General features: G+C 59.5%; 11 protein-coding genes across 11 annotated transcripts; 7 read left to right on the top strand and 4 right to left on the bottom strand.

Moving 5' to 3' along the window:
* Positions 1 to 136: 136 nt before the first annotated feature.
* On the bottom strand, positions 137 to 1,186 carry BDZ90DRAFT_232652 (hypothetical protein). The gene has a single exon (XM_025506332.1). The coding sequence runs from the start codon at positions 1,117 to 1,119 to the stop codon at positions 181 to 183; it is 939 nt and encodes a 312-aa protein (XP_025361705.1). The 5' UTR covers positions 1,120 to 1,186; the 3' UTR covers positions 137 to 180.
* A 245-nt stretch (positions 1,187 to 1,431) lies between these two features.
* Positions 1,432 to 2,217, top strand: BDZ90DRAFT_227357 (NAD(P)-binding protein; the record flags this gene model as incomplete). Its single annotated transcript, XM_025504752.1, has 1 exon — positions 1,432 to 2,217. One exon carries the CDS (start codon positions 1,432 to 1,434, stop codon positions 2,215 to 2,217), a length of 786 nt encoding a protein of 261 aa, XP_025361704.1.
* A 606-nt stretch (positions 2,218 to 2,823) lies between these two features.
* Positions 2,824 to 4,070, top strand: BDZ90DRAFT_185719 (hypothetical protein). Its single transcript, XM_025503816.1, has one exon. It carries the CDS (start codon positions 2,889 to 2,891, stop codon positions 3,858 to 3,860), a length of 972 nt encoding a protein of 323 aa, XP_025361703.1. The 5' UTR covers positions 2,824 to 2,888; the 3' UTR covers positions 3,861 to 4,070.
* BDZ90DRAFT_185740 (hypothetical protein) lies at positions 3,985 to 9,461 on the top strand. The gene is made up of 2 exons (XM_025503817.1): positions 3,985 to 4,600; positions 4,681 to 9,461. Exons 1-2 carry the CDS (start codon positions 4,109 to 4,111, stop codon positions 9,268 to 9,270), a joined length of 5,082 nt encoding a protein of 1,693 aa, XP_025361702.1. The 5' UTR covers positions 3,985 to 4,108; the 3' UTR covers positions 9,271 to 9,461.
* BDZ90DRAFT_280017 (hypothetical protein) lies at positions 9,352 to 11,299 on the bottom strand. The gene has a single exon (XM_025509234.1). The coding sequence runs from the start codon at positions 11,268 to 11,270 to the stop codon at positions 9,435 to 9,437; it is 1,836 nt and encodes a 611-aa protein (XP_025361701.1). The 5' UTR covers positions 11,271 to 11,299; the 3' UTR covers positions 9,352 to 9,434.
* A 311-nt stretch (positions 11,300 to 11,610) lies between these two features.
* On the top strand, positions 11,611 to 13,571 carry BDZ90DRAFT_260760 (hypothetical protein; the record flags this gene model as incomplete). The annotated part of the gene is made up of 4 exons (XM_025508292.1): positions 11,611 to 11,625; positions 11,709 to 11,809; positions 11,886 to 12,422; positions 12,503 to 13,571. The coding sequence occupies 4 exons, from the start codon at positions 11,611 to 11,613 to the stop codon at positions 13,569 to 13,571; spliced, it is 1,722 nt and encodes a 573-aa protein (XP_025361700.1).
* An 833-nt stretch (positions 13,572 to 14,404) lies between these two features.
* On the bottom strand, positions 14,405 to 14,824 carry BDZ90DRAFT_260759 (hypothetical protein; the record flags this gene model as incomplete). The annotated part of the gene is made up of 1 exon (XM_025508291.1): positions 14,405 to 14,824. The coding sequence occupies one exon, from the start codon at positions 14,822 to 14,824 to the stop codon at positions 14,405 to 14,407; it is 420 nt and encodes a 139-aa protein (XP_025361699.1).
* A 1,451-nt stretch (positions 14,825 to 16,275) lies between these two features.
* BDZ90DRAFT_232644 (hypothetical protein) lies at positions 16,276 to 17,461 on the top strand. The gene is made up of 2 exons (XM_025506331.1): positions 16,276 to 16,940; positions 17,018 to 17,461. The coding sequence occupies exons 1-2, from the start codon at positions 16,317 to 16,319 to the stop codon at positions 17,381 to 17,383; spliced, it is 990 nt and encodes a 329-aa protein (XP_025361698.1). The 5' UTR covers positions 16,276 to 16,316; the 3' UTR covers positions 17,384 to 17,461.
* Positions 17,462 to 17,571: 110 nt separating this feature from the next.
* Positions 17,572 to 18,777, top strand: BDZ90DRAFT_253051 (rRNA adenine dimethylase). The gene is made up of 2 exons (XM_025507781.1): positions 17,572 to 18,070; positions 18,152 to 18,777. Exons 1-2 carry the CDS (start codon positions 17,609 to 17,611, stop codon positions 18,698 to 18,700), a joined length of 1,011 nt encoding a protein of 336 aa, XP_025361697.1. The 5' UTR covers positions 17,572 to 17,608; the 3' UTR covers positions 18,701 to 18,777.
* BDZ90DRAFT_240799 (P-loop containing nucleoside triphosphate hydrolase protein) lies at positions 18,438 to 21,106 on the bottom strand. The gene is made up of 3 exons (XM_025507383.1): positions 21,050 to 21,106; positions 19,361 to 20,979; positions 18,438 to 19,281 (listed from the first exon to the last, which is right to left on the bottom strand). The coding sequence occupies exons 1-3, from the start codon at positions 21,050 to 21,052 to the stop codon at positions 18,774 to 18,776; spliced, it is 2,130 nt and encodes a 709-aa protein (XP_025361696.1). The 5' UTR covers positions 21,053 to 21,106; the 3' UTR covers positions 18,438 to 18,773.
* Positions 21,107 to 21,741: 635 nt separating this feature from the next.
* BDZ90DRAFT_280011 (hypothetical protein) lies at positions 21,742 to 24,066 on the top strand (the record flags this gene model as incomplete). Its single annotated transcript, XM_025509233.1, has 1 exon — positions 21,742 to 24,066. One exon carries the CDS (start codon positions 21,742 to 21,744, stop codon positions 24,064 to 24,066), a length of 2,325 nt encoding a protein of 774 aa, XP_025361695.1.
* Positions 24,067 to 24,313: the final 247 nt, after the last annotated feature.

The following is a 24,313-nucleotide window of genomic DNA, read 5'->3' as shown; positions in this document are numbered from 1 at the left end:
TCGAAGCAAGTCAAGAAGGAGCTGAGCGATGAGACGAGCGCGAACGACGGAAGGGGCGCTCGGCCTTGCGCCTGTCCGCCTTCCGCTTCCACTGCGTCTATGAGAGCACACGACGTCGTGCAACAGACGATACGAATCAAGCCAATAGGGTATTTGTGGCATTGCTCGATGCTCGTACGATCATGCGAAGCCCATCGCTCCGTCAACCAAGCCTCTGAAGCGCTCTGGCTTGGCAGGTGGGAAAGGCGTCGGCTCCTCCGCTTGCGTGAGAGCCTCCCTCACCACCCTCTGCAGCGAGGACTCATTCTTCCCTGCCCCGCCCACACCAGGCAGCTCTACTCTGGCGCACGTCGCCCACCCTCCTTTCGCAATTGCATCAGCCAACTCTACCTGATGATTGTCCATCAGTGTCGTGTTTGGCACCACGATGAGGCGTGGTGGGATCGGCAGGCGCAACGTCTCGAGGATGGTCCCCGACCCGGCGTGGGAGATGACAATGTCCGCTGATGAGAGGTGGGAGCATAGGTCGGGCAAGAAGTCTATGAGCTCTATGCTGATGGATTGGGGAGCGGAGGTGCGGAACTTGAGAGAGGAGGGTAGGGAGGTGAAGCTAGCGCCAGCTGGCCGTCTCGGGGATGGTGGCGCTGCTAGACTATCCTCCGCCGCTGTTTCTTCGTCGTCTGCCTCGCTCTCTCGACTGCTCTCCTCGCTGCTTTGCCCCTCGTCGGCTCCAACTAGCTGCCACCCATCAATGGCGCCCGTCTTCCCCGGATCCATCCCTGTCAACTGGCTGCCCTTCCAGGAAAGCCCATGCTGCTTCGAAGCCCTCAGGCCCGGCTCAGGGACCCTTTCGCTGCCAGCATCCAGTCGGATGGCAGATGAAGATGCGACTGACGAGCTAGCGTCATCCTGCGCTGTCGACGATGCCGATGAAGTGAGCGCGTTGTCCTCCCGCGTCAGGATTGCAGCCAAATCGCTCTTGCCGTACTGGATGGTCAGGCTCGTCTTTGCCGGCAGCGAGTTGAGGAAGGGCTGGGTGAGGAGGTACGAGATGAGGTCGACGAATTGGGTCGAGCCTACTGTTACGAATATGCGTGGCGGACGAGAGGGGAGTGTCATCGTGCAATTGGCAGATGACTGGGAAGATGGAAGGCAGCAGGAAGTGAGCCAGGAGTGCGAGGTGGAGCGGACGGGGAGAAGCACACCACCGGCCCGAGTCTTTCGCCTGTTGCCGGACCGAGTACGACACACACTCACCCTCTATACCATCGCAAGTCTACGATGCCACGCAAGATCGATCGCGCGGGTCGTCAAGACCTCCTCACGCCTACAACATCTCCCCTCCCACCTACAAGTCCCCTCGGCTCTACCGCTCTGCATGGCCCAGCGCGGCACGAGCATCTCGTCCTCGTCGTCGGCGTGGGGCCAGGTATGGGACTGGCCATCGCTCAAGTATTCGCCGCTCAAGGATACGCCGTCGTGATCATGAGCAGAAATAAGCAACGGCTCGCAGGCTGGGCAGAAGAGCTAGATCAGACGGCCCGTTCGAAGCTTCAGTCCGAAGGCCAGCTTGCACCAAAAGAGGAGCAGCTAGCTGCGGCGGTCAGCTGCGACGTACTGGATACAGACTCGGTGAAGGCAGGCATGGCTGAAGCACTGCGGCTCTTTCCCACGAGGAGACTGGGTACAGCAATCTACAACGCCTCTGTGAGGAAGAAGGCGCCCTTTATCGAGCAGACGGAGCAGCAGGTCAAGGACAGTCTACAGGCCAGCGTCGTGTCTGCTTTCGCCTTCTTGCAGGCAACGGTAAGGGAGATGATCAAGCCTGCGGCCGACACCAGCAGCGGCAATCAGGAGAGAAAAGGCCCGATTGGCGGCAACATCTTAGTCACAGGTGCAACGTCTGCCACTCGCGGCCGGGAGGGATTTGCGGCCTTCTCCTCTGGCAAGACAGGGCTACGCCGGCTCTGCGAAGTAGCAGCGAGGGAACATGGACCAGACGGAGTCCACGTAGCACACGTTTTTGTCGATGGACTTATCGATTCGGATACCGCGAGGAAGTTCCTTGGCTTCGATACGAGCAAGGGGGAGAGATTTGCGGATGGGACAGTGGTGCTGCCCAGCGAGGCGGCGAAGAGTTACTTGTTTCTGGCACAACAGCAGCGAGCTGCTTGGACCTTTGAGATGGATTTGAGGCCAGCGAAAGAGCATTTCTGAGGAATGTGAGGAGAAGGAGTGGCCGGGACTGGCTTGCTCGCTGCCAGCCACAGTAGGCTGCTGCTTTGGCGGGCCCGGCGATTACGGTCCGTCAATTCAGGCACAGCGTCATGTTCCATCCTCGTTGGCCCACCTGCCGTGTTTCTCAATCTAATATCCTTGCACGCAGAACAAACGCTCATCGGCCGCTCAGCCCTCTGCCGCTTCCAAGCGCAGCGCCGCCACCGCCCGCCCAGCAACCGCACCCCCGTATCGCACCCACACTCAAAGCGGTGGACGTGGGCGGCGGCTTCGGCGGCCGGGCGCGAGGGCCAAAGGCTCAAGGCGACGATGGAGCCGGAGCAATCAATCGCCACGCACGTACGCTCAGCGAAGGCATACCAGGCAGGTAGCGCATTGCTGGCGCCGGCTGACGCTAATGAAGGGCGCGCATTGTGACGGCGAGCGGCGAGCAGCAAGGCTGCGTGTGGGAGCGAGTCTGATTGGCCCCTTTGTGCCGCCGGCTCCCCTCACCGAACTCTTGCCTCGTTACCATCCTCTCTTCCCTCCCCCCCCCCCCCCCCCCCCCCCCCCCCCCCCCCCCCCTTCCCCCCCCCCCCCCCCCCTCCTCCCCCTCCGCCTGCCTCTTATTCCAGCACGCCTTCTCGCCTACACCGCCCTAGCTGCGCACCATGTCCCGTCGAGATGATGCTGGTCAGCACCGGCATGGCCCGCACGTCCATGATGATAGCTGCGAAGAGGGTGATGCAGAGTGGATCGAGAGTATGCTGATGACATACAGGGCAGAGCAGCATGCTCAGCAGCAGCGACAGCAGCAGCTTCAGCTCCAGTTTCAGCAGGAGTCTGGCCAACCTGGAGCCTTGTTGCCGACTTCTGCTCGTGGCCTTCCTCACTCCTCGTCAACGTCGTACCCGCCTCACTGCAATCGACCAACCTGGCTCTCCTCGCTACCTGCAGAGGGTTTTCCCATACCTGTAGAAGACTGGACGCAGATCCTGGCTAGAGGCTCGACTTCGACGTCTCCCTCTGCCTCATCACCGTCACGAGAAGGCAGGCTCGAGCCTATTCACTTGCAGCATAGTAGTAGAATCGACGTGATTGGGCATGACGACCATCGATATGCGAGCGCTGACCCGACGGCGAGGCTGCCCTACTCAGTAGATCGCGAGCGAGGCGTGATAGCAGACGCAAAGGTGAGTGAGAGTGGTCGCGTTGATATCCTCGCTATAGCCCTAGCTCGAACGCGTCGCGTATCACGAGATCGTAGTGGTAGTTGGGCGATCGGCACTGTGTTGAGCAGGCCTGATCGTCGCCACCCCTCGTCTGAGCGACGACGAGGTGCCAGCGGCCAGGAGCGCGCTGGCCTTAGCTCGCGGGCCGGGAGCGATGTGGTGAGCGATCTCGAGAGATGCCTTGCTTGCTTGCCGGTGGGTCGCGCCTGCAGACGTCGAGGGAAAGGGTCGCGGCTGGCGGCGTGGTCGCGGCGGCGTGTGTGTGGTCTGGGCGAAATCGATTCGACTTCTCCCGCCCGCCCGACACCGACTGCCGCCTCCGCCCACGCACGCTGCGCTCTGTCTCCAAGAGAGAGAGAGAGAAAGGGGAGGCGAGGAGGACGTCAGCGAGGAGCCAGAGGCAAAGACTAGCCAGCCACCACCAGCGAGCAAGACCCGCTCCCCTTGTTTCCCTCCCTTTCCCGTTGTGCTCACTACCGCGTTCCCGTCTTCGGCGCCCCTAGGCCGTGCTTCAGGCTGGTACCCAACACCATCACCACCGCCATCACGCTCAGCCTCATCCTTCCTTTGCATATACGCACGCCCCCACGCCTGTGCCCACGCCAGCTGGGCCCGCCTTTGCCTCATCGTCGCGAGGACGACCAAACATCGCGCCCACGATGAGCGGCCTGCCATCTCATCACACCTCTCTGACGTCGCCTGGCGCATCAGGATCTTCTTCCAATGGGGCCAATAGCAATGGCTTCGCAGCTAATGGCGTCGCGATGGAGCAAGAGGTTGCCGCGTCTGCTGTACCTTCTCGTCCGATGATGAGCATATCTAGCATCCTCAATGACGGCGGCGCACGGCAGCCTTCCAAGACTTCGGCATCCCCTATGCCTCCTTCAGCATCATCACTCTCGCCTCCTCCACCATCCCGAGCAGGTTGGGACAATGCTCACTCAACCCGGCAGCAGCATGCTGAGCGCTCAGCTGCAGGTCTCGCCGCTGCCTCATCGCCACCTCGCGCGAGCAGACGTAATACTCAGCATCCTCAGCAATCACCACCCATGGCTGCCGCTTCGTCGATGGAGCGCTGGTCACCTGCTTCTCCTTCTGCAGATGGGGGCAGGCCTGCAATAGTAGAGCCAGCAATGGGCAGCAGTAGCAGAGTGAGTAGCTCCACGCTAGCACAGAGCTACTATGAGCAGATGAAGCTGACAATTTCATCTCACCACGTTGTTCCGCTCAGCCTCGAGGATACTCCAATGGCGTTTCACCCCCGACGGACGCTGCAGCATCGCACTCAAAGCTTCGTCCACCCAAAGCAGCATCAATGGCAGCCAAGAGCAAGTCAGGCTACAAGACAAAGCGCAGCCGTAAGAAAGGAGACGACTTCGAAGAGCCAGACGAGAGCAATCGCTTCATGTGGGAGGACGAGCTCGAGGCTTATCGCGTTCGACTCCAGTTGCGAGCCCAAGCCATCGAGGAAGCCTACGAAGTGCGGTGGGAGGAGCGTCACCTCTCCGTCGAGAAGCGGCTGGCAGAGGGATATGAGGCCAGACTCAGCGCCGTCGTGCGCAAGGAAGAGGAGAAGGCACTCATCGAGCAGAAGAGGGCAGAGGCGGCTGCGAAGATGCAGCGAGAGGCCGCTCGAAGGAAGAAGGAAGCTGAGCTCGATTTGGAGCTGCTTGCCACCCTGGAGGAGGGCAGTCCAAGCACTGCGCATCGAAGCAAGAACAAGTCGAGGCCGAGCAAGGGCCACAGCAAGCATGCCAGCAGGCCAGGGCCGCCAGACGAGGCCGGCGACGAGAGCGGCTTCGGTGCTTCGACGCCATCGCGGGGATGGAGAGACAAGAAGAGAAGGATGGAAGATGGCCCTACAGGTTTTCCCGGAGCAAGCTCTCCAGCTGGCAGCGATCGCGGCACGCCCCTTCCAGACGCAGACGAGTCGATGCCAATGGAGCCCGCTGGGGCTGGCGACCAGATTCCAGACCCAGACGGCCCTCCTGTGCCGCTCGACGCCAGACGTGTCCGCCAGCTTGAAGACGCCCACCGCCGTATCTGGGTTAACATGGCCCGCAAGGAGATCCCCAAGGTCTACCGCTACGTCCAGTCAACCACGTCCTCAAAAGCCAGCTTCGCCAAGCGCATCGCAGGTGTTGTCGAGCGGGAATCTCGCCGTGTGCAAGCGCGCAACAGCAAGTCGACCAAGGACGTCCAGCAGCGCTCGCGCAAGGCGATGCGAGAAATGCTCGTCTTCTGGCGCCGCAACGAAAAGGAAGAGAAGGAGCTGCGTCGCAAGGCAGAGAAGGAAGCCGCGGATCGACTGCGCAAGGAGGAGGAGATGCGTGAGGCCAAGCGACAGGCTCGCAAGCTCAACTTCTTGATCACACAGACGGAGCTCTACTCGCACTTCGTAGGCAACAAGCTGAGGACGAGCGAGGCTGAGGAGTCAGAGGAGACGTCCGGCGGCTCCAAGGTCATTGATCCGTCGCCGAATAACACGGATGCTCCTGCCAGCGTGCCACCAATGGATTCGCATCAACAGAAGGATGCGGCGATGCATGATTCAGCGGACAACCCGGAGCTCAAGGACATCGACTTTGACGATGACGACGAGAGCAATCTGCGAGCACACGCTGCGAGAAACGCGCAGGCCGCCGTCCTGGCGGCTAAGGACAAGGCAAAGGCCTTTGACGCCGTCGCTGAAGAGGAGCGCCGCAAGATTAAAGAGATGCAAGGCGGTGAAGGCGAGGACGCAGCGGCATCGACGAGCGAGAAGCGCATCGAAGAGAAAGATCTGGGCAAGGCTTTCGACTCGGATGACATGAACTTCCAGAACCCAACTTCGATGGGCCAGATGAACGTCACACAGCCCAAGATGCTCACCTGCCAGCTCAAAGAGTACCAACTCAAAGGTCTCAACTGGCTGGCCAACCTCTACGAGCAAGGCATCAACGGTATCCTCGCAGACGAGATGGGTCTGGGCAAGACGGTGCAGAGTATCTCGCTCATGTCCTATCTCGCCGAGGTTCACGACATCTGGGGTCCTTTCCTCGTCATCGCGCCTTCTTCGACATTGCACAACTGGCAGCAGGAGATCAGCCGCTTCACGCCAGCCCTCAAGGCCCTGCCATACTGGGGCAATGTCAAAGATCGCAACATCTTGCGCAAGTTTTGGAACAAGAAGCACATGTCATACAATCGCGATTCGCCCTTCCACGTCCTCGTCACCAGCTACCAGCTCGTCGTGACGGACGAGAAGTACTTCAAGCGCATCAAGTGGCAGTACATGATCCTGGACGAGGCTCAGGCTATCAAGTCATCACAGAGTACCCGTTGGAGGACACTGCTGAGCTTCAACTGCCGCAATCGCCTGCTCCTCACGGGTACGCCCGTGCAGAACTCGATGCAAGAGCTATGGGCTCTCCTCCACTTTATCATGCCCTCACTCTTCGACTCGCACGATGAATTCAGCGAGTGGTTCTCCAAGGACATCGAAGGCCACGCAGAGAACAAGGGCACGCTCAACGAAGGCCAGCTGCGCCGCCTGCACATGATCCTCAAACCTTTCATGCTGCGTCGTATCAAGAAGAACGTCCAGAACGAGCTGGGAGACAAAATCGAGATTGACGTCATGTGCGAGATGAGCGCGAGGCAGAAGATGCTCTACCGCGGTCTAAGGGAGAACGTATCCATCGCTGAGCTGATGGACAGAGCGTCCAACCTGCACGACGAGGCCGGCCTCAAGCATCTCATGAACTTGGTCATGCAGTTTCGCAAGGTGTGCAATCACCCAGAGCTGTTTGAGAGGGCAGACGTTACAGCGCCGGTTCATTTTGGCAACTTTTCGCGCTCTGGCACTTTCTCGCGCGAGGGTGACCAGCTCTACTGCCCCGATTCAGCAACGAGCGCTATCGAGATGAGGCTGCCCAAGCTCTTTGTGCGCGAGGGAGGCCTCATCAAACGACCTGGCCCGCACACCGAGGCTGGCTTCGAGACCAAGTACCTCGATGGGCTCTTCAACATCTGGCGAGCAGGGCACATCGCCAAGGAATTGCAGCGAGATGGATCTGCCTTCGATGCGCTGCCGCTCGTCGACGTCTCGCCCAAGCAGGCCGAGACTGCCTTCCACGGTCACACGGCGCAACAAATCATCGAGAACATCCATCGCGAGGACAGACTGGCGGCTTTGGAGCCCTACCTCTGCGACAATGACTTCGCTGCCAGCTCCGTGCGCCCCTTCGCCCGCGTCTCGCCTCGTGCCGCTGAGATCGGACCAATCGACTCCGCAGCATCACTGCCGCCGCTGACCGACGTCCGCCAAGCCTACGTGCAAGCCTCACCGCTCGCCAATCCCGAAGCTCGTGTCTGGCAAGGACCAGCTATCGCGCCTCCGGTCCGCCTCTACGCGGATGATGGGCCTTTCGAAGCCGAACAAGAGCGTCAACGTCGCGACCATCTCGTCTCCAGCATGCTCTACGGCGTGCCCCCACCAGGATGCGAGCGCGAAGACCTCGTCGAGGCATTGCGCGTCCCGTTGCCTGGCCTGCCGCCTCGAGGTGTCCTCGCCGAGTCCTCCGTCGACCAGCTTCCCGCAGCTCAGATGACCGTACCTCAGATCAACAAGCTGATCATCGACTCGAGCAAGCTCGCCCACCTTGACCGTCTCCTGCGCGAGCTCAAGGCGAACGACCATCGCGTCTTGATCTACTTCCAGATGACAAAGATGATCGACCTCATGGAGGAGTACTTGATCTACCGGCAGTACAAGTACCTGCGTCTCGATGGTAGCTCCAAGATCTCCGACAGGAGAGATATGGTCACTGACTGGCAGACCAAGCCGGAGCTGTTCGTCTTCCTTCTCTCTACTCGCGCTGGTGGACTGGGAATCAACTTGACTGCAGCGGACACCGTCATCTTCTTCGACTCTGATTGGAACCCGTCGAATGACCAGCAGGCGATGGACCGCGCCCACCGACTGGGCCAGACGAAGCAGGTCACCGTCTACAGATTGATCACAAAGGGCACCATCGACGAGCGCATCATCAAGATGGCGCGCAACAAGAAGGAGGTCCAGGACATGGTCGTCGGCAACAAGACGTACAATGAAGCCTCTGGTCTCGCCAAGCCGCAGGAGATTGTCAGCTTGCTCATGGACGACGATCAGCTTGCCGATGCGATGCTCAGGCGCAGACAGGCGGAGGAGGCTGCCTTGGCGCAGGGCAAGGCGGATAATGCGAGGGAGATGCACAGGAAGAGGAGGATGAACAAGGAGCAGGCACAGTGTGGAGGACGGTCGAGGGGTGAAGATGCGAGGGACAAGCTGCTGGACTGGACGCTAGACGACGATGAGGACGATTTCTTCGGCGCAAAGCCTCCCTCTGCTACTCCCAAGATTGAGGAGATCGACTCGAGCAGGGCGTCTCCTGCGGCCAGTGGGAATGGAAGGGGACGCGGCCGCGGTCGACCTTCAGGCAGTGGGCGCGCTGCGAGCGGCACCGCTAAGGGTCCCAACAAGAAGAAAAAGACAGCCACCGCAGCGTCCAAAGATGGAAGTCCGGCCGCTGGTGATGAGGAGCAAGGCGGCCCCGCCACTGCTAGTGGATCGAAGAAGCGACCCCGCACCAGCACGGGTGACGGCGAAGCAGATGGCGCGGATAAAGTTGGCGATACCGCTTCCTCCACAGCTGCACCACTCGCTGATGGCGCAAATGGCAGTGCTCCTCCACCGAAGAAGAAGCGGGCGAGCATGGCTCAGCAATCTTCGGTAGCGCCAGCATCTGAGGCGCCTGCTCAGTCAGCAGAGGCATCGCCCAAGAAGCCGCAAGAGTCGTGAGGTTTCAACTTCTCTTCCTCCTGTTTCTCTCACCGTCGAGGGCCATTTGCGGCCTCGTTAGCTAGCTATCTCGTCACTCTCCGTTCATCAATCACACACGACTTAGACATCTGTATGACTGCCCCAGTGTGATCGTGCATTCCATTTCAAGTCCCCTACCATCATCACCAATCGTGCGAGCCATGCGGCCCTCCATGCTGAGCTTTCGGTGAGGGTTTAGTCTCCTGGCCTTGCTGCGCCTCAAGCCCACGAGCCCGTAGCGCTGCGAGACCTTTCAGGGGTGCACGAGCTGGAGCGGTGGCGGGCTGCGGGGGAGTTGAAGCTGTTCCTGCTGCTGCAGCGGTTGGCTGTTTCGGTGGTGATGAAGCCTCGATCCCCACGCTCACCGACGGCGAGGCTGCCTTCGGTACCGCTGTAGTCTTGTTCTTCCCTGCCCCCTCTGCTCCCGCCTGCTTGACCTTTCCACCCTCACCCGACTGCGTCTTCCTTTCGGTTTTTCGATCACCACCTCCTCCGCTCGGCTCGCCTCCAGCGACCAAATCCCTCCCCATGACCTCGACTTTGACCCCCTTCCTTCTCACTCTGAACCCAAGAGCATTCTCACTGCTGCCCGCCCCTCCACCGGATTCCTCTCCTCCGCCCATTCCCCTTAATGCTGAGGCGCGAATGGAGGGTCCGCGAAGTGATCCCAGCGCGGGCGTACGAAGAACACGGAGGGCACCGGTGAAAAGGGTTGGCGAGGGGGAGGAAGTGGAAGGGATGGAAGTGGAGTCGGAGAGGGAGCGTGTTCGTGGGTCGGAAGAGAAGGAGGAGAGAGTGAGGGCGCCGTCCGCTAGTGAGGAGAGGCGATGGGCCACGTCTGCTGCGGCGCTGCCGATAGGCGATGGCAGCAGCAGCCAAGTTGAGGGTGAGGAGATGGCAATTATCGGTATTGGTGGCTGCATTGCGGACGCAGATGATGAGGCGGAAGGCCATGCCGTCTGTCGCAGCAGGCCTTTGATCCGAAGCAGAAGACGGTATGCCTCTCCGGCGTGGCTCCGTTCGGGAGGGACGCTCCACGATGGTGATCCCAACGAGGGGAGGAGGATGCGTGCTGGCAGTGAGCTGTTCATGTCCTCTTCGCCCGTCGACGATGACTGCCTCCAGCGCTCGACGGTGGACCGGACCAACCCCCAGACCTCTTCGTATGTGTTGGAATGTTCCTCCTCGTCAACATCCTCAGCAACATCATGCACCACCAGCCTTCCTTCGCTCTTTGCCTTTTGCAGCACGAGAGGTGAGATGCGTGTCGAAAGGTCGAATGGGTGGACAAAGGGCTGCGAGGAAGTCGAGCTGGACGAGGAAGACTCGCGATCGGTCGCCCCATCATTAATGCGCTTGAGTCGCTCGTAGCGAAAGGCAACCTTGAGCTTCTCCTCATCAGGCGCGGCCGGTGTAGCCACCGGAGTTGCTTTTGAAGGCTCTGCTGGTGGTGGCTGCGACGATGACGAGGACTCCCCTTTCGACGCTCCAATGTCCTCATCCATTTCAGCCCATCCCATCAGTCCCTGTGTCCAGCTTTCGACCCCTTCGCCGATGATCAGCACCCTCTGACCCGCTGCCAGTCCCTGTGCAGCAGCGTATTTGCTCAGCAGGTCAGCATAAGCTTGCGCCGCTCCGACTCGCATTCGTTCATCCTCATCATCCCGTCCGCTGGATGGGTCTTGGTGTGGAAGGAAGAGGGCGAGGGAAGCAGAGGGCAGGCCTACACCGGTGAAGACATCGTTGATGGCGTGAAGACCTAGGGAGAAGAGTGGAAGGGGGAGCTGTTGAGGGAAGGGTGAGGGCCGGAGGGTTGGATGGGTCGTTGGGCGGGTGCTCAAGGTCGGTGTGCTGCTCCCTGCTACCGGCGCAGATTGACCTGTCGATGAGCTTGGAGCATCTGTACTTGGCGCAGATGCAGTCGACGGCGTGTTGGCCTGTGGTATGGTCCTCGGTCCACGCTTGAAAGCCGATGGCATCGAGTCAATCTCTGAGCTTTTGAATGATGGCGGAAAGGGAAGAAGCCTCTCCGCGGATTCCTGGCAAATCTTAGTCGGCATGGCTCGAGCACGCTCGCTTTCTCCGCTCGGCGCCTCTTTGGTGTGGCTGGATGCGCGATGACAAGCGACATTGGGCGGACTGCGAGAGGGCCGGTCGGTGGCCTGGCCGCCAGCCCGAAGGCAATGATGCCGGCTCAAGCGCTTGGTTGAGCGGACCCTGCCTGCCTCCTTCCCCACTCGGCCATCCCCCGACGACGATATCGCTTCCTTGCTCCTTACCACATCACATTCGCTATCGTGATCAACTCAAGGCGTCACCATGGACAGGCTCAAGGTGAGGCCAAACAGGCAGGAGGATGGTACTATGAGAGCATACATTCACCAGTCTCCGCTCGCTCTATCTCCACACCACCGCAGTCTGTCAACGAAGCCCTATCGGGTGCCAAGCCCTTCAGCAGTGTGAGCGTCTGGTTCGACCGCCTCACCAGCAACACCTACAAGGAGGATGACTACGAAGGGTGCGTACCAAAGAGACAACATCGCAGTCCCATCTACTGACACACCCACTGCCTCACTCCCACCTCTCCCACACAGCATTCCCGAGCTTGTCGAATCAATCAACCTCCAGTCCTCTGGACCAGCAGAAGCAGCCCGTTGCACTCGCAAGAAGCTCAAGTATGGTAGCGTCCACGGCCAAAAGCGTGCCCTTACCATCCTAGGTGCCCTGGTGGAGAACTGTGGTCCACGCTTCCAGACCACCTTTGCCGATGAGCGGCTGGTACAACAGATCAAGCTCACTGCAGCCGACCCTCTTGTCGACGCCTCAGTACGGCGCAAGCTCATGCGTCTGCTTCTGAGCTGGCAACAGACCTACTCTCGTGAACCGACCATGCGCGTTGCCTCTGGCCTGTATGCAGCGTGCGGAGGTGGGAGGGAGAGACAGCAGCGAGAGGCAGAGAGGAAGAGGAGCGAGGCAGAGGAGCTTTATCGCAAGCAGGACGAGCAGCGAAGGAGAGATATGCAAATCAGAATGGATAGGAAGACGGCAGAGAAGATGCAGAAGGAGGAGGATAAGAAGAAGGGAAAGGGAGGCAAGAATCGTGGGCAGGTGCGACGATTCAATTACGAGCAGTGGGTAGCGCTCGAGGTTTGGGAAGGTCACGAGGCAAGACGAGCTTACTGTTCTCTCCTCCACTCACGTCCGCCTGTAGAGAAAAGCCTCAAATCCTCAACCACCTCGCCGTCTCCTCCCGATCATGCACCAACCTCGTCAACGCCCTGCAGCACGTCAATCGCGAACGCGAGTCGGTCTCTTCCAACTCACGCGTCCAGACTTCTCTCGAACGTGTCAAGACTGAACGCAAGCAGCTGGTACGCTACATTCAGCTGGTTCAGGACGAGGAGATGGTCGGTGCCCTCATCGAGGCCAACGAGCGCATTGTGATCGCGCTGCAGCTTTACGATAAGTTGAGCAAGCCCGACAACTCGGACTCGGAGGATGAAGGAGCAGGAGGGGCCAAGAGAAGCCAGTTGGTCGACGCGCCCGGGCATAGAATGACTGCAGAGGAGAAGGCTGCAGCAGAGGACGCAGAAATTGAAGCTGTCCGTCAAAGACTAGCCGACGCCGACTTCGCTCCTGCATCAGGCGCCAGTGGTGCTGCGGGTGCTGGTGGTGACGATTGGGAGGGCGAAATCGAAAAGCTCCAATTTAAGCAACGTAGAGGTATCGCCAGGCACAACTCACGACGCGCCGAGCCAGGCGAGGCGATGAAGGATCTGCTGGACTTGGACTTCGATGAGACACAAAGTAGCGTGAGCGCTGGGCCGAGTCTGCGACCGCAGAGGGGTAGTGGGAGCGCTGCAGCGACTTCGTCTACAGCTGCGGGCAGTGGATCAGGCAGAGGTGGTGGGAGCCTTTCAGACTACAGCGATTACGACTCATCAGAAGACGAGGAGCCGCCGCGATCTAGTCTCGCCCCACCACGCAGCAGCGCCATCGCCGGCACCACCCACTCCGGCTCATCCTCCGTCGTTCGCCTCGACCACGGTGCCGAGCTGGAATCCTGGCGTCAATCTCATCGCCCGCGAATTGGCGAGGAGACGTCCAGCCTCTGGAGTAAGGAGGACGAGGAGCGATGGATCCGCGGCGAAGAGGATGAGGATCTCAATCAAGAGGGTGAGGACGATGCGGATCCTTTTGGAGACGAGTGGGAGGAGGTTGCGGGCAAGTTGAGGGCAAGCGGGGCAGAGAGTGGGAGGAGAGAGTGGGCTGCTGTTTAGCTTCAGCCTAGGCTACCTGCTGCCCCTGCCCTGCTGGCTGCGACGACGCGATGTCATGCAATCATTCTTCGCTTGACCGGACTTCAGGCTCGTTGAATATGCATCACCTTTGAATCTTTGTCACTTCGTGTATTCTCATCACTGCAGCGATCGCTTCACGAAGAGAGACAATGAGGAGACGTTCAGGAGAGGCACGACGTGCGTGCCATTGACTTCGCTCGACACGTCAGACGTGGGGTAACATACGAGTAGGAGAGGGGATATTGACTGAGGCAAGGAGGGCTACGTACAAGGTGGAATGTGGGAAGCGGCAGTAAACTGAGAATAGAATGGGAGCAAAGGTGACAATATGTAGTTGGCGAGGCGAGGGAATCCGAGGAGGTGAGTGGGGGAGAAGAGGTCTATTTGGTAGGAGGAGGGATAGGCATTGAGCCTTGAATAGCGATGTGAGGTTGAGTCTACTGTCCATAGGGTCGAAGGGATGATCCTGCGCAAACGACGCAGGGAAGCACGTTTCATGAGTCGTGGCCATGAACTTTGTCCGTAGGCAAGGAGAGGGGATGCTGAACATGCCGATCCAGGATCTTGCAGACGGAGCATTTGAATCAGAGCTGGTGTTGGGGAGTGATCCGCAAGGCAGAGGCAATATCGCGTGGAAAAGAGCAAGAGGACGCAGCCTTTGCTCGCCACGAGAGTCCCCCGCTGCCCCATCGCCGGCGGCTAAGCTGGCTCCTTCGCGAGCGGCGAACGCCGTACCGCGGTGAAATCTGTCAAAACAGCATAACGCAGCGAACCCTCCCACTTGAACATCATTTCCGCAGTCTCTGAGCTTCTTAATATCCCCTTGTCCTGACAGCCTCCATCAGACCGCCCACTCGTCTAATCGGCTCATCCAACGCGGGGAAGGGCATCAATCTCGGTCTGCCGACGCGTGATCTCGACGATCCCATCCCTCCAGAGGAGAACGTCCTCGCTCCTAGAACGGCGTTCTCTGTCATCCCTCGCTTGACAAATTGGGCGGACCGTGATTCGTGATGAGATCGCTCGAGGGGCTGCTGCGTTGCTGGTAGTGAAGAGGCCTCGCCTGCGAGTGCTGGCTCAAGCTGACCGACGCCAGCGATGATCACATTGCCACCTGGCTGGGTAGGGGCCGCATTGCTGAGCGTGGCGAGGAGAGCGATGATAAGGAGTCCGAGAAGGGCGCGCCCGTGAGAGCTGCGTCGTGATGATGCCGTTGAGGATGAAGAGCGCATGGTGGCGATATCTGGGGTATTGACGTGTGGAGAAAAACGAGAAGAGAGAGGAAGAGGTGGTATCAAGAGTAGGATGAAGAGACAACACCCACGAGCCAGGTCAACCGCTGGCTGCTGGTGAGCAATGTGAGACCAGCGACTCCCTGAGACTTCGATGAGACGGGTGGTGAACCTGGGAGCTTGAGGCGAGATTGCGAGGAGGTGGAGGAAAGGAGATCTCGCAGTGGTATCGTGGGATCGCAGCGACCTGCGATGCGTGCCGTGAGGTAAAGGATACGAGAAAGGATGTTGTTGATGAAGAGGGAAGGTGAGATAGAAAGGCACCGATCCATCCCTGATCCCTCTCGTCCTCGTCGCCACGCCCCCGCCTCTGCTCTTTCTCAATCGTTCGCACGGGGATCCGCCGGCTAGTCCGAGGCGTTGGTGCGCTGCCTTGCGCCTGGCCGGCCCTGGCCCTGTCTCACAAGGCAGAAATTGAGCCCCGGTCTCGACTCCAACGTCCAGGCTGCCCGGCCGCTGCTGCTGCAGAGCTATGCGGGCGTATCCAAAGACGACAGGTGAGTAGAGTAGTGCGTGGCGCAGCGCACCCGGCGGGGCGGGCGAAAATAGAGAGCGGCAGCATCGCTTCGCAGCATCAGGCAGCTAGGGGTCCATTTCGCAGGCTGCTACTTGAGCTACGGTGCCCGTTGGGCTCCGCTCCCGCCATCATCACCACTATATCGAATGGCAACGCTAAAGGGGGGCCGTGCCCTCGCATACAGACCACAATGAGGCCATCTGTAGCCCGTTGTAAGCCCCGGCTGAGTAGCAGCTTGATTCGCTAGCGATTCGTCCCTTCGAGAAGAGTCCGCTAGTCGTTGGGGGTGTCATGGTCTGTTGCTCCGGATCTCCGCTTGAGAGCAATTCGCACGCGGGTTCTTGACGACGCCAATGGCACGTAGAGAGGCAGAGGGGCATCATGATATTGACGGCGCAGCGTGTGAGCTGCCTGCGTCCGATTGGGCATCATCGAAGGCTATTTTACGTCCATCGGTTGTCCGAAGCGCCGTAGAATAGAATAGCTCGGGAGTGTACCGAGCCCGGTGAGAGGAAGAAGAGGACGCAATGTTATGCGTTAAGCGCCCCTGTCTTCCGTGGCACGACGACGAGGTCGGCTGCGATTAATAGAAACGAGCGCGCGAGCCTCCGGAGTTCTGCTTTTTGGTCGCCGGTGCTACGCTTGGATGCTCGGATTCCCTTGATGGTTGAGAGAAGGCTTCAGTGTGAGAAGATGCCGTCATCCTGATTCAAAGATGCCATTGCCAGCTTCGCACGTCGCTCATGAGCCTCTGGTGGCCTGACCGTGGCGCCATTGGATTGAGCCGCGGCCGGCGGGCGCTCCTTCCGCTCACCGCTCAACGCTCAAGCCGGCCAGTCCGCTTTGCAAGGTGAGACGAGAGCTTCGCAACACAGTCACTTCAAGAACAAGTCAAAGCCAATCGCAGAAGCAGCCATGCTCCGTACAGGTGCTCATCGCTGCCTCTTGGGCTCAAGCACGCAAGCTGTAGCTGGCCCATCACGGCTGCCACTCGTGCGCTTCTCGAGCGACGAGCCCAAGAGCCGCGCAGCAGCACAGCCTTCCTCTTCTTCTTCTGAAGCTGCGCCCAAGCCTCCTCCACCGTCTCAATCAACACCTCCTTCCCAATCCTCATCATCGACGTCAGCGCAAGAGCAGCCCATATTCTCAACCTCTCAATCTCACTACTCCTCGGAGCAGGACAAGCTCCCACTACCCTGGCTGGATCGTCCACTAGGCGTAGCAACCAAGCCCACCCGTCATACGCCCGCCAAGAGCAGTTCAGAACGAGCCAAAACCTATCTCGAGTCCGGTAGAGCAGAAGAACGTCGTCGTCTTGTACAATCTGCTACGCAGGGGTACTTTCACGACTTTCACTCGCTGCGCTCTCATGGAGGGAAGACGTGGAGGGCGCCCAATACCCTCATAAGGAGCGATCGAGCGAGATGGCTCCCAAACGTCGAGGGGACTTGTCTCAAGGATAAGAGGAAGAAAAGTACGCTGGATATGTGCGAGGGCAAAGTTAGCGTGGTCACGCTCTTGACTTCGAAGATTTCGGAGGTGAGTCGGGCGAGTCCGACAGACGCCAGGTCTAAGCTGAGAGCTGATCGTCTTCCCTGATCTTCACCCTGCGACAGGAGCATAGCAAGTCCTTCTACGAGCCGACACTGGATCTGTACGGCTCCAACCCTCGCTTCCAACTGATCCAGCTCAACCTTCAACCCAATCTGCTCAAGCACTACCTCATCTCCCTCTTCCTCTCCTCTGTCCGCTCGCAAGTGCCCGAGGCTCTGCATGACACCTATCTCCTCTCCAAGCTGGATCTGGACTCACCGAGTGCAAGTGGAATTCATCGTGAGGATCTCAATGTGCACAACAAGCACGTAGGGTACACGTACTTGGTTGGGCCAGAGGGGAAGATCAGGTGGGCTGGGTGTGGATTTGCGGAGAAGAGGGAGAGGGAGGCATTATTGAGCTGTACGGGGATTCTACTCGATCGTTGACGTTGCAGGATCAGTATCAGTGGGTGAAATATCAACGCTGGGCGGCGAACGTGAATAGCATATAGCATACAATCACTGTCGTCTTGTCTCGACTCGCGTGGCGTGGCTGCCGCCTTGTCGTCTCCCCGCCAAATTTTGGTCGCGTTTCCGTCCGTGTGTCCGTCCGCCCGCCTATTGGCTCTTCTCCATCAACCCTCCTCTCCTCAACGTCACTCGTCGCCCACCATGCCCCGCGCAGTATCCGATAAGCTCATCTCAATCCACTCCGCAGCCGCCAAGCCCGGTCAATCATCCCGCTCGGCCACCAATGGCAGCGGTAGTGGCAGCTCCTCGTCCAAAGATGCCTCTGGCTCCTCAAATGCCGGCAATCCCATCTTCAACACCGACCGTTTCGGGCAGCACATCCTCAAAAATCCGCTCGTCGCCCAGCACATCGTTGATCGTGCTGCTCTTAAGCCCACCGATACCGTCCTCGAGGTGGGACCCGGTACGGGAAACTTGACAGTGAGGATATTGGAGAAGGCAAAGAAGACGACGGTAGTGGAAATGGACCCGAGGATGGCGGCTGAGCTGCACAAGAGGGTGGCGGGCACGCCCGAGAGAAAGAAGTTGGACATTGTGCTAGGCGACTTTTGTAAGGTCGATCTACCCTACTTCGACGTCTGCATCTCGAACACCCCATACCAAGTGAGCCCTCTCCTCACCACCATCTCATCGCCGACTCACTCACTCACCTCCTCTCTCTCTCTCTACCTCTCGCACTCGTAGATCTCATCGCCCATCGTCTTCAAACTTCTCTCACACCGCCCATTGCCGCGCTGCGCAATTCTTATGTTCCAACGCGAGTTCGCTCTGCGCTTGGTCGCCCGACCAGGTTCCTCCCTCTGGTGTCGCCTATCAGCCAACGTCCAGCTGTACAGCAAAGTCGACCACGTAATGAAGGTTTCTCGCAACTCCTTCCGTCCCCCACCTCAAGTCGAGTCTAGCGTCGTACGCATCGTACCTTTGAACCCACCTCCCAATGTGGAGTTCGAGGAATTCGACGGGATGAATCGTGTTCTGTTCAGTAGGAGGAATAGGATGGTCAGGGCAAGCTTTGAGGCAAAGGGGGTGAGGGAGATGCTGGAGCAGAATTGGAGGACAGTGGCTTCTCAGAGGGGCACTGTATTGGACAAGGGAGAGACTTTCGACGATTTGCTGAGGAAGGTGCTCAACGAGGATACCGATTATGCTGAGAAGAGGGCGGCGCAGATGGATGTAGATGACTTGCTTAGACTACTCGCGGCCTTCCATCGCAGAGGGGTACATTTTGCCTAGTCAAGAAGGCGCACATAGAGCAACACGGCATTGCATGTGATCATCTTGCAATTATACCCACTAGACACGCACTCTACGGAGCCCCCGTCCACTCATTGGTGACTCCCGCATACCTGACCTTGCCCTGCTTCTTCTTGAAATGCTTCTTCCCGCCTGAAGCACCAGCCGCCATCCCCTGCGCAGCGGCCGCCTCTGCCCTGCTCACGGGCTTACCATCCGCCCCCACCCTCCCTGAAACGACACCGCTGCCCGGCTGACCTTTCCTCCCTTTCGCCCTAGCCCCACCATCCTGACCAGTCGAGAAGAAGGCGGCATCCAGTGCTCGGGACTTGGCGCCAATTCGAGCCACAGGAGCTGCGTTGGCTGTGCCGCTGGCGTCTTCATCTTCGGCCTTGAGTGGGTCGTATCGCCTGCCCTTGAGGGCTTCGCGGGCACGCTGACGCTGTGCTGCATTGAATTCGTCTTCGTCTACGCCTGGTGGCGGGTTGCAGTACAGAAGGCGAGCGTTGACGTAGTCTTTGAGCACGTAACGGGCTGCACGGGACTCGTCTGGGTTTCCTTGACCTTGACGGACGAAACCTCTGCGAGAGATCGCGGGAAGGAGGGTCGTCAGTCGTACGTCCAATCGTGTTGCCCGCTGCGTACGCCGCGCCCACTCACCTCGCAACAGCGTAGCTCGTCAGCACCTCCAATCCGGTCGGCCTGCCCGTCCCTCCCTCTTCGACCTCCAGCGTCTGGATCCTCACTCCGTAGAAGCCCTCCAACACGTCCTTTGGCACCCTCCTAGCCACAAGCTCAGCAGGGGCAGTGTATTCCCTCATCTGATCAATGGGCAGCACACCATCCACGATCAGCTCCCCGGTGCTCGTAGCAAACTGCGGGAATACTAGACCAGGACAGTCGCAGAGAGTGACACGGTCGCTGAAGGGGAGGGTTTGGAAGTGCTTCGTCTTACCGGGCGTGGAGGAGACGGACACCTTCTTGGAGCCGAGCAGTGCGTTGATTGTTGAAGACTTGCCTACGTTGGGGTAACCGACAAGGCCGACTGTGAGGTGCGAGGGAGTGCCATTTGTTGCACTGCTGTGAAAGTCGCTCAGAGGTGGAGCGGAGGCCATGAAGAGTTCTTCGAGCTCAAGAACGTTGAGGACCCGGGTGGGGTCGGCTTGCGAGTGAGAGGGGGCCGCCGCCGAGTGCGTGGTGGTAGCCTCGTCGACTGCCTCGCTGAGGGTGGACTGGTGGCCGGCGGAAGCTGTCTCACGAGCTACGGTCGCAGGCTCGGAGCCTACGAGAGGCTTGGCGAGGTGTGCGGCTTGCACTGCCTCAGAGAGCTTAGCGTCCTCGTCGCCTGACTCTGCGACGTCCTCGTCGTCCTCGCTTTCGGCTTCCTCAACGTCGTTCTCGTCTCCTTGTTCTTCGTCTTCCGCTTCCTTGGCTTCCTGCTCGGCTTCAGCGGCCGCAGCTGCCGCCTGGACCGCCGCTGCATTCGCCGCACTGAAGAAGGCGTAACGGATGCCTCGCTCGTCGAACCACTTTGCCCACGTCTTCCTCTGCCCCTCGTCCAGCAGATCCGCCTTGTTGATGAGTAGCAGGTTCCGCCTCGGGCCCATTCCGCTACTCCCCTCTCCACCTACATAGCTCAATCCCTCCTTGCTCACCACGCCCAGCTGCTCGACGTATCTCTCCAAATCCTCGCACCTGAACTTGAGTGGGTTCCTTGCGTCGACAATTTGCACCACAAGGTGACTGCGCTCCAATACTCGCCAGAGCTGTCTCCACACCTCAATGTTGCGCTCGAAGGGCGTAAGGATGAAATGTTGCGCATCAGTGAGCTGCGCGAGGTTCCTGCGCCACTCGAGGAAAGAATCCTTCTCCCTCCTGTTCAGCTCTGCGGGAGTGGTCTTGGCGTCCCAAGCCGGACGTCGGGGGACGCGGAGTCGCTGCTTGTTCTCTCGTTGACGCTGAAGTGTGACAGCCTCGTCGTGTCCACCGAGGAGGAAAGGGTTCTCCCCCCTCCGGCTGGCTGCTCCCCTCGCGTTGCTCGGAGCCTGCACAACGGTAACATTTCTACGTTCGGCGGTGAAGTCCTGCTCGGCCAGCTGAGCCGTATTCAGGAATTCCTCGAGATCTCCTTGTTGAGTGACTGAGGCGAGGCCGTGCTTTGAAGAGGAGGAGACGTCCGTTGTGTGGAACTCTGAGCGGGGGCGTGACTTGGCGTCGCGAGAGACTCGGTTGATGATGGCGTGGCCGAGGCCTACATTCTTCTTTGAAGAGGGCAGGGGCTACCACGTGAAAACAAGAAGAGGTCAGTGTGCTGCAATGTAGTGAGAGTGGTGTGTCTTGACTACTCACCATCTTGAATGCCTTCTATGCGTTGACGTTGAGAAGAAGTCAGAGTGGAGTGTCGAGTCGAGTCGCTACTGCCGTCAAGCGGACCAGAAATTTGCCCTGAGGCTCACATCACAGACAGACAGACGAGAGCGTGTCCAGGACGGAACGGGCCTGGAGAGAGGGGCTGCTCCACGCTGCTGCTCTCCACGCCTCGCTCAAGGCGCATTGATGAACAGCGATGGCACTGTGTGCTGCCAAAAATTGCAGCTCAGACCGACGGCAAGCTAGTGGTGGTAGTCATGGATCTCGCTGCACATGCTCGACCCTGTCTTGACCTCGTTGTAGCGTGCCCGCCTCCTTGCACGACCATCGACGGGGAGCACGGACGGGAGTGGACTGGCAGCAGCGAGGTTGGTCTGCACTCGAGGGTTCAACTGTCGAGTCGCCTTGCCGAACGCGCCAGCCTCCTTGCTCTCCGCCGTGTGCATCTCACTCTCGACCAATCCGATTCTATGGGTCCAACACTATCCAATTCGAGCAGCGATGGGCTGACTGACTGACAGACAGGCAAGGATGCCGCCAATGGAGCGGAATATACAGAAAGATGACAGGCAGCGGTGTGAGAGCGAAGGCTGACCCTTGTCATTGCTACCATCAACTCTTCCTTCCTGCTCCATCTACCATTTTCGCGCTCGTTGCTAACCTTGCTCGAGATGGCACCCTTACCACACCTGCTCAATGCTAGAGCGCCAGAAGACGCTTCGGCTGCTCCATCATCGCTCTCGCCCGCCTCAGTCGCACTCATCACCATCGGCTCCCTCTTCCTCGCAGCAGCCCTCATCGGCTCTGTCCTCCTCTATCGCTGGCATCAACTTCGTCGCCGTAGCGAGCGACACCTGCTCCCCCGCCACAAGTCCAACAGCTCAGCCGTACGCTTCTCCACCTCACCAGCAGTCAACCCAACATGCTACAACGAAGAAGATATTGGCAACCTCGCCTCTTCTGCGTCCTTTGCAGTCGCTCCCTTGCCGATCTCGCAGACACTAGGGCCGCTGGCCTCGGCGTATTCCAATGCTTCACTCAATGGGGTCGCGCCAAGGCAGTATCATCAAGACGAGTGGCGAAGTAGCATCATTCCCCCACGTCAGGCGTCCATCCAGTACGACCCACACTCGTCATTCACGACCAACTGCCTGCGCGGCCTTACACAAGCGCTGGACCTACCACCAAGCGGCTCGGACCTTCATCACATCAAGAACACTCTGTCCACGAGTGAGCCTCCGTCTCTACCGACACCGTCACCATATCTACCCATCTTACCAGCTATGCAGCGCTCAACGTCAGCCTTCCTGTCGTCGACGAGCGAGAGCACGACAGCAACAAGAGAGGCGCTCAGCTCGCGACCAAGTGATTCGAGTCTGGGCGGGCGGTCCTCAGCGGGAGAGACGGCTGCTACCTCTGTCATGGCCCCCGAGGATGCAGCGCAGCATCAAGGCAAGCAGGCCGCTACTACAACCTCCGCAGCGACTGTACTGCAACCAACCTCCGCACATCAGGTGGCTTCCGCGGCTCTCATCCTCGATGGGGAACCAGTCGACACGACCGCACCTTTCATGTCCGACTTCCATCACACCCTCTTGCCCTGCTCACCGCCCGGGGGTAACAAGCAACAAGGCGACGCTGTTGATGGCGACCTCTCCACGCTCGAGTTGGTCGCCCTCTCGCAGCAAGCCCCACCAAAGGCATCAGCAACCGTCAGTACAGCCGCCGCCCTCTCCAGTGTTGCCCGCGCGAGAAGACAACGGCGCAAGCAGCCGCCGACATACCAGAAGTCACGCGATATCACTGCGAGCGTGAGTGCGAGCCAGAGCATCAGCGCCAGCATAGCGAGTCGGGGAGCCACCTCCTCCCCCTGGCTCGGCGACAGCACCAGCTTCGTGCAGGAGCAATGGCGTGTAAGCACGCAGGACGATTCGCACGACAGTCAGGACGCAGCTGCAGATGGACATGTACACAGGACTACCAGCGGAAGGCTTCCAAGCTTCGAGGCCTGCGGCCCGCTTCTCATGGAGACGAAGCCACACAAGGACGAAGGTGCTGAGCCCTCCATGGTGGAAGGGCGCCGTCCCTCCGGGCTGGGGATCGTGACCAGCGACGAGGACGACTACGGCCAGGACGATGGTGACAATGACACTGAGGCAAGCCCAACGACAGCGCCCAGTCTGCAACGACGAGGCCAACGCCGGCAGCACAAGCGCACCAACACCAGCCCCATCATGCAGCACGGCAAGTGGGCCTCTTCCCTATCCGGTACACCACAGGACGCGATCGCCAGGACGAAAGCAGCAGCTTCCCCAGCCTCCAGCTACCCTCTTCCCTCACCTCCACCACCCATCCCCACAATCGTAGCGCTTTCGCCAGCAGCTCTTCGTGGGGACAAGGATCGGAGCTACTCCCGTCCATCGTCCTTTGCCGTCCAGCGGGATCTGCAATCTCCGCTCGACCTGCTTAACCAGCTCGGCTCGCCGTGGGATGAACAGCTGGCTCGATTCCCAGGCCCCCCGGTAGCTGTGAAGGAGAAGGGACGATTGCCCGCTTCTTCGAGTTTGCCTATTGAGGAGAGGGGGCATGGAGATGTGCTTAGCTGGAGGAAGACAGTGACGCCGTATCTCGACGAGCTTGACGGCGACGCAGGGGTACAGTGGAGCAATCCCGCTCCTCTTTCACCACGCAGCACTTCACCCTCCCTCAGCCCGTCCATCTCTCGTTCACCCTCACCGCCGGCAGCACCGACTGTTCCCCTCTCCCCCTCATTCCGTCTCAGGCCACTCAGCCTTTGCGCCGTCACCTCCCTCGCCTTACCGTCGGGCAGCGTGGTTGGACCTGGTGCCCCCTCTGCGGCCACAGCGGCGAACATACCGTACACGGTGACGAGAAGGATCAGCGCCGATGTCGCAGCAAAGAGGAGCAGCTTCATGTACCACGGGTCATCCTCGTCGCGACCTCCTGTAGGCGCGAGCGGGGTGGTGGTCAGATGATCAATTGACCCCTTCACCCCGTGCTCGATATGAGTCGCCTCGCACTACCTTCTTTTGTATCATACCCGCTCGCGTCCACTGCCCTTTCCCTGTAGATACCTTTTTCTGCTCGCATATCAAGGGACGTCCCGTTGCATTGTGCAACGTTCAGCGATGCAAGGCGTGACATTCTGCTCGGTCTGAGGCCAGCGCATGCTCGCCTTCTCTCTCGGTAAGCGGCAGAATGGCAGGCAAGGGAGGGTCAGGG

Source organism: Jaminaea rosea (assembly GCF_003144245.1).
Source record: "Jaminaea rosea strain MCA 5214 unplaced genomic scaffold BDZ90scaffold_8, whole genome shotgun sequence".
NCBI classification, from domain to species: Eukaryota; Fungi; Basidiomycota; class Exobasidiomycetes; order Microstromatales; genus Jaminaea; species Jaminaea rosea.
Note: the sequence above shows the minus strand (reverse complement) of the source record. Positions and strands in the feature narration are given on the sequence as shown.